Here is a 7,017-nt window from a genome sequence, read left to right as displayed (position 1 = left end):
GCTATATCCCTTTCTATTAGCTTTATTAGCTATATCTCTTTTTTACCTTATAGGCTATACCTTTTTAAGCCTATTTCCTTATTTATCTATTTCTATCTCTCTTTTTATCTCTTTTTACTCTCTATATCTCTCCTCTCTTTCTATCTCTATCTCTATTTCTATCTCTTTATTTCCTTTCTTTTTAGAAAATCTTCACTTTTCTCTTTTATTAGCTAGACTTTAGCTAGAGTAAAACTACAAGGGTAAAGATAGCTTAGATAGTTAATACTAACCCTATCCTAACCCTAAGTTTTTAGCGTCGTAGAACGCCCATGCTGTCTTCTTTGCAAAGCTGGGCTCTTTCTACCCTGGCCACGAACCTCTGGCGCATCGCGTATTACGGCGTTGAAATACTGGCTCCAGGTTCTCATTGCCGAGGCATTCGAGATCTTCCTTGGACGCTGTGATCTCATAGCGCTTAGAGGACTTGTTGATTGTCTGGAAGGGCAGCACTATCTCCTCGAGGATGGCCTTGATTTCCCGGGCCAGCGTGTCGTCCAGCTCTGGGGCGTTGAGCCGAGGGTTTTTGTCGATACTGACGCCTTCACCCCAACGATCCAGCCAGCGTTTCACAATCTTCAGCTTCAGTCGGTACCGTCCAAAGTCACGGCTGAAATGCCGGCCCAGCTGGATATATTCAAAGCATTCCACACATTGCTTGAAGATAGCTGTAACGCCTATGGCCCCCGAAACAACGCCGAAGATTTCCGCCATTTGGAAAAGTGTTGGTGTGTAAAACAACGACTTTTAGTCAGACCTGGACTTATAGTGCGCCTAATCAACTAGCTATCTAAACCAAGGTCAGGGAGTTAATAAAAAAATCGAATCAAGCAGAACTGCTTTGCACTCGTAAAAACGGTATTCAGGAAGGTGTTGAATTCAATGGCTAGAATAATAAGTTCTTCAAGAAAGGGCCAACTGTGGAGACCAAAAATGATAAGCGTTGTGTTCTCTAAGATCCCTCCGGCGCTCTCTATTATAAGAGGGGTTTTATCTCATCTGACCAACACTAGGATATCTTTGTATCAGAGGCTTGTACTGCCACACGAGGGGTCGATTCGACAGTCCTTTGTGGCGCAGCAGGCCTGTTCCGTCAGCGGCTGATGAGGTCTGTTAGGCCTCAATATAGACTGGGTCATCTGCCCTTCTGCTGTTGCTTCCCCGCACTACCTACAATATCGCAAGTTGTTTAAACTGGCGTACTTAAGCAAACATCTCTCAATCACCTTTGCCCAAAATGGCCCACGCCCTTGACCTTACAGGCTGCGCTGAATTCAAAGAGCTGTTGCAAAACTGCAAAGCCATTATCCTCAAAGCAGAGGCTACCTTATCTACAGTCTACAACAAACGCGCCTCCTTCAAGAAGATAGCTGATGAATAAGATTATGAGACCGGGAGCAAAACATGGCGAAATAGATTTATGGGAATATTCTCGAAGTTGTCTACGTGTATTGGACTTGTAAATACACATTTGGAAATATTGCCATCGCATTAAGCCCAATTGCCTGAACCACCTGCAACACCAGTCGCCCACCCGACATTGCCTGACTGGTAGGTGGCGAAAAGGTTATTGTTCCTGCGGAAGTAAAGGGCGAAGTAGGACTAGAGGATATTTGAATTAGTACTCTGTTTTCTCGATATCCGTGAAACTTCAGATAAAAGGGAATATTATAAATAAGTATAAAGAAGGAAACTTACAATAAAACCAGTGAAAACAACATCACAATCACCACTGAGATCACTTTCATCGTCATATAACAGCGTGCCACTATAGGAACGCTCTCATTAGCATAACGTCATTTCATATCAGCGGATGGATATCGATTAGCTTACAATGTTGCTCCACCAGGAAAGCCCGGTGTGACACCGCCCATGTTAATGGTACACGTTTTACCAAGGGCGTTGATATAGACACGTTGGTAAACCCAGAGGTTGATGACACTACCGTTCGCTGAGGTCTCGTTTCTGAAACCCGCTGCCTTTACCTCAGGAGCGGCAGCATCAGCAGTATTGCTGGTGATGTCTGCCTTGGTTGCGGTGGTGGCAGCTAAGGAAGCTAAGTCCGACGGACCATCAGGCTGGGCAAGTATATATTTATAAAAGCTCTCGAGGTCTGAAGGAAGTTGGCCGCCATTCTGAGAGGCCACGAGCTTCTCGAAAGTCTCATAGCTTACAGCGTTGGATTGAGCTACAGCAGCCATTGTAGTAGTGTTCACGTTGGATAGTTGTTATTTAAAGAAGATTATAAAAGTTGAATCTGCGATGACTGTTAATAATGATGGGGATCTGTGGAATATTTATACTTTAAATCTCATTAATGTACGTATATCTGCAATGCTATCACTTAGCAAATAGACGCCTTCTAAACTGCACCGACAGTGTAGAATAACACTTTCATTTTGCACATATGCAGGCAGCTTTCAGCCAGCCACGAGTATCACTTAGACGTCTTGCGGACGAGACTTTTCGTCTACATCTAGAATAGAAGCTTGCGATTTGCTTTCTTACGAGTTAGGGTAATATTTTAAACAAGCGATAACAGATATTGCTTCTAGCCTAGTACTCTGTCGCTGAAGCCTCAGTGATGATAGGATATAGATACGGAGTGGAATCTGCCGAGGTGTTTTACATATCAACGGCCGCTTCTGTGGCTAACTGAAAAGTACAAGTGGGCCAATATTGGACACATCTGGCTAGATCGGGCATCGGGAGGTTCTTTCCTTTTGCGGGCTAGGCTATGTTGTGTATGTTATCTTAGACTAGCGTTGTCGTCGGCCGCCCATGCGGGGTGATTGTGACAGGATTACATTAGTGTGCTTAGATTGTCAATTCCTTAGATAGTCAGGCGCCGCTCTGATGCTTCTGTTAGTCAGTATGTGTTGGAACTTGGCAGATGGGATTGGGAATAGTATTCAGCTGTCACATAGCAGCTGCACCAACACGGCAAAATGGATTGGATGACGCTTACATACTGCTCATGCATATGCTATCACATCGTGGATTAACTTGGCGAACAACCTACCGCTGGCTGCTATTTAGAACTTCACAGAATTGGCAAGGTCAGTTACCTGAGAGCAGTATTACTTATTCTGAAGACACATTCCACGCCTCGACATCTGCCCGAGACTCTACCTTTAGCTTTAGCTTTACACAGTCTTCCTTCATAGATTCGAGTCCTAGACCTACGACTCGCCCACGGGCAGAGCTGTTGGGACTACTCCAACTGTATGAAGAGTTAGGAGTAGTGAATTTACAATATTCTGATAAGAAATATCTCCTCTATAACGAAATCCATCTTTAAGTAGTAAGCTGTATCAGAGACAGCCAGCCACGAAGCCCTTTAGCTGTAGGGAGATTCTTTAGAAAGCTCAATCGGGGTCCAGTGTCTTAACACTTTTCCATTAGTTTCAACCCAGCGTGGCTGTCTTGAAGGGCATGAAGTCGAAGTTATCACATACCATCACTGTCACACTGCTGGACAACAGCGCAGTAATGATAATTCAGCTGTCCACTATCAAGTAACATCGATCGGAGCGCAGTTGGATGATGTACGGCGGTATACTGTACGTTCGCTGCACATATCTGCACCCACGCTCGCTGGAACAACCACTAATTCTTCGTTAGTAGCAGCCTTAGCCGCTGTGGCAATGGCCATTTTGGGCCTAAACGCGCTAGTGATGTCTCAAACGAGCAGCTGAAGTGACGGAACGGGCTAGTCTAGTGGCTTCCCGCGGCGACTAGTGAATCTAGATCGTTTAGACCTAGGCAGTGGCTAGCTGATGGCTCTAAAAGATCCAAATATGGCTTCATTGAAAGACATTCAGCACAGCGTCGTGAATGTTGGCAAAGCGAGACCTCCGATGATCCAGTCACGACTCGTATCAATGGCCGTCACATGGCTTAGTCTCAGTCAGCGCCGGCGCGAAGAGCTTCTGGCTGCAGATACCTCATTTCTACCTCCGAATTCCAGTTTTGCGCAAGCGAGGCTTTTGATTAATCTCGGAGCCATAAATACCGGCGATACAACCATGAATAAACTGTTCATCACTCATATCAATCTTCACATTTAAGCAAGAATATTTCTTATATCATCATGGATTTCACCGGCGAGACCTTTCCCATTACGGGCATCCCCTCAGATGCTAAGCGTAAGACCAACAATATTCCCTACGCTCCGGGTCTTCCTTGCCGCCGTGAGATATCCCACTACTTCCCCTCCGATAATGCCTTCACACAGAAACAGTGGACTCTCATGGTTCTCGCCCTTAATCGCTTCCAGGAGCTTGAAGTTGATAAGAGGCTGTCTTACTTCCAGGTCGCGGGCATCCACGCATACCCTCTGAAACCATGGGATGGCGCTGAACCTCCTAACAAAGATCCCGAAAATCCCAAGAAACTGCCTCCTGGTGCTAATCCCTACGGGGGATACTGCGAGCACAACACCATCACCTTCGCGACGTGGCATCGACCCTATATGCTGCTGTTCGAGGTACGTACAATAATTTCTCTTGCCTTTACGACCGTCCGTTGCTGATTTGTAATTTAAGCAACTTGTGTGGACTCATATGAAGGACCAAATCAAGGACTGGGTGAAGGAGCGGAAGCTCGACCCCAGTGACGCTCCTGAGTGGGAGAAAGCAGCTAATGAATGGAGACTTCCATATTGGGACTGGGCTGGTAAGAAGTACAGCAAGAAGCACGGACAAAAATACGCTCTCCCAGAGATCTTTCGCTTCCCGGTAATAACTACCTATCCTCCCTACGACACCAGAGGAGAGACAGGAGTCACGAATCCATTCTACGAGTTTAAGAATCCCATGAAAGACGACAAAGGTAACGCAAGAGCATTTGGAGACATGCCAGCAGGCATGACTCAGTGGAATATCCCGGACAATGTTGAAAAGGGAGATGAGGGAAAACCCGATGTCATACTGCCAGTAAGGCTCCGTTCCATTTCTATTGCCTCCAACTCATCTAAATAATGTCTTAGTGGAGCAAATGCTCAGCGACAAGTCGCTATGGTCTACGAAGCGACGATGGCGTAACTTGGACGGGCCTTACCGGTTTCAATAACTTCGACGAAGCCAACAAGACTTTGAGCACGTTTGAGGAGGGCTGGTATCCTCCCTACAAAGAAGGAGATGAAAGGGGGAAGAATTTTCGGGGTCCCGGCACACTGTCCGATGCTGTCAATCGTCTGTTCTCCCCAAAGTATACGGACACCTGGGAGACCTTTTCCAGCACCAAATGGTGGAATGAGAGTGCTCGTGAAATAAGCACTGGCTATCTTTCGCTGGAGTATATCCACAACAACGTACATGTAAGTTATCGCCGCTCGCAACCGATTGATGAGGTATTGACTTGTTGAACAGAACCTTACCGGCGGTTCAAATGCCAAGCTTCGTGATCCAAAGAAGCCTGACCAGAAAGGAGGATGGGGTCTTGGTCACATGTCAGATGTTCCAGTGTCGGCATTTGACCCCATCTTTTGGCTCCATCATTGGTAAGTAGAGCTTCTCGGACGAAACTCGCTCCTTGCTAACACTACTCAGTAATATCGATCGCTTGCTTTCCATGTGGCAGTGTTTGAACTGGGAAACCTGGTTCAACGGGGTCCATACCCAGCAGTATGTTAAGGACAAGAAGAAGGATGATCCTCTCCTCCCTTTCCACCGCGAGAAAACCAATAATCCGGCGACTGGGTACTGGACGTCAGATGATGCCCGAGACTGGACTAAGTTGGGCTACCAGTATGATGATCTCATCCCTCAGCCAGGCGCAATTGATCCTGAAAAGGAGGTTTTAAAGGAGGATCAGTTCAAGATTGACCTTAAAAAGCATATCGAGGACCTCTACCCCAGCCCTCAGAAGTATTCCAGGAAAGTCTTCGAAAGCAAAGACAAAAAGGAGCAGATCGAGTTCTTCGGGCGCGATAACGTTAAGCATCAGACCTGGAACGACTACCTTATCAATGTGGTTTACGATCGGTATGCTCTGAATGGAAGTTCCTATTCTATCCAGTTCTGGCTTGGCGGCAACGGCGATGATCCCGACACGACGTTCCGAGACGAAGAAAACTTGATCGGCCAGGTGTACTCATTCGCTGGAATGGCTCCCTCCACTGAGACTTGCTCCAATTGCGCTTCCCAGAAAGACAAAAAGGTACTCTCCCGGGCTCAAGTTCTTCTCACCATTCCCATCATTTCCCAGGCGCTCGACAGCGGCTTCAAACACATCGATACAACTGAGGTAGGCAAAGTCAAAACTTATCTCCAGAACCACCTGCGATGGAAGTTTGTGCAGATTGGAGGTTTTGAGAGACCTGCCGAGGACTTCCCGAACACTACTATCTCTGTCTTTGGAGGAACTGGCAAGCCTCAGACTTCTCCAGACAACGACGAAAAGGGGATCCCACCTATCTATGCTGATTATGAAATCTTGTATGAGGCCACTCAGGAAAAGACTTGCGGACTGACTAAGAAAGATCCTGTGCTTGGAGCTTCTCAGAAATTGAACTTTCGGACTTTTAGCAATTAGTTAATTTAAGGCTGGGTATTTAAAACTATTTAAAGAAAGTAATAAAGTCAATAGCTAGTTATATCTTTTTATAGATAATTTTTTTATTAAAGTAATAAAATTAAAAGTTTTTATAAGTTTTTATATAATTATTATAATTTGAGAAATTAATATTACTTTATTTTTTAAATAATTTTACGAATAAGTGATAATCCCCTTTCTTTAATATAATTTTATTAATTTCTTGATATCACAGACCAGATCTCAGACCTGAACATCTGTGCCAGGAAGCACTATAGGCAGACTGGTTAGCTTATTGATTTGTGTTTTATATAAACGTTTGTCCGATCCTTTTGTCTAACCACATTAGGGCCGCTATTGTCAGGAGAGTAAGGAACAGCTAAGCATGCAGTCAGAGCTGACGGGGATAGTCGGCAGATAAGCCCGCTGCTCTGTACAGAA

General features: G+C 45.4%; 3 protein-coding genes across 3 annotated transcripts; 1 reads left to right on the top strand and 2 right to left on the bottom strand.

The window, feature by feature from the left end:
• Positions 1-342: 342 nt before the first annotated feature.
• Positions 343-753, bottom strand: FVEG_12515 (hypothetical protein; the record flags this gene model as incomplete). The annotated part of the gene is made up of 1 exon (XM_018901857.1): positions 343-753. One exon carries the CDS (start codon positions 751-753, stop codon positions 343-345), a length of 411 nt encoding a protein of 136 aa, XP_018760446.1.
• Positions 754-1,530: 777 nt separating this feature from the next.
• On the bottom strand, positions 1,531-2,240 carry FVEG_12514 (hypothetical protein; the record flags this gene model as incomplete). The annotated part of the gene is made up of 3 exons (XM_018901856.1): positions 1,531-1,641; positions 1,738-1,807; positions 1,873-2,240. The coding sequence occupies 3 exons, from the start codon at positions 2,238-2,240 to the stop codon at positions 1,531-1,533; spliced, it is 549 nt and encodes a 182-aa protein (XP_018760445.1).
• A 1,892-nt stretch (positions 2,241-4,132) lies between these two features.
• FVEG_12513 (hypothetical protein) lies at positions 4,133-6,576 on the top strand (the record flags this gene model as incomplete). Its single annotated transcript, XM_018901855.1, has 5 exons — positions 4,133-4,528; positions 4,587-4,976; positions 5,030-5,359; positions 5,412-5,542; positions 5,592-6,576. 5 exons carry the CDS (start codon positions 4,133-4,135, stop codon positions 6,574-6,576), a joined length of 2,232 nt encoding a protein of 743 aa, XP_018760444.1.
• Positions 6,577-7,017: the final 441 nt, after the last annotated feature.

The sequence above is a fragment of the Fusarium verticillioides genome, chromosome 4 (genome assembly GCF_000149555.1).
Source record: "Fusarium verticillioides 7600 chromosome 4, whole genome shotgun sequence".
Lineage (NCBI taxonomy): Eukaryota > Fungi > Ascomycota > Sordariomycetes > Hypocreales > Nectriaceae > Fusarium > Fusarium verticillioides.
This window is presented reverse-complemented; position numbering and strand designations above follow the sequence as displayed.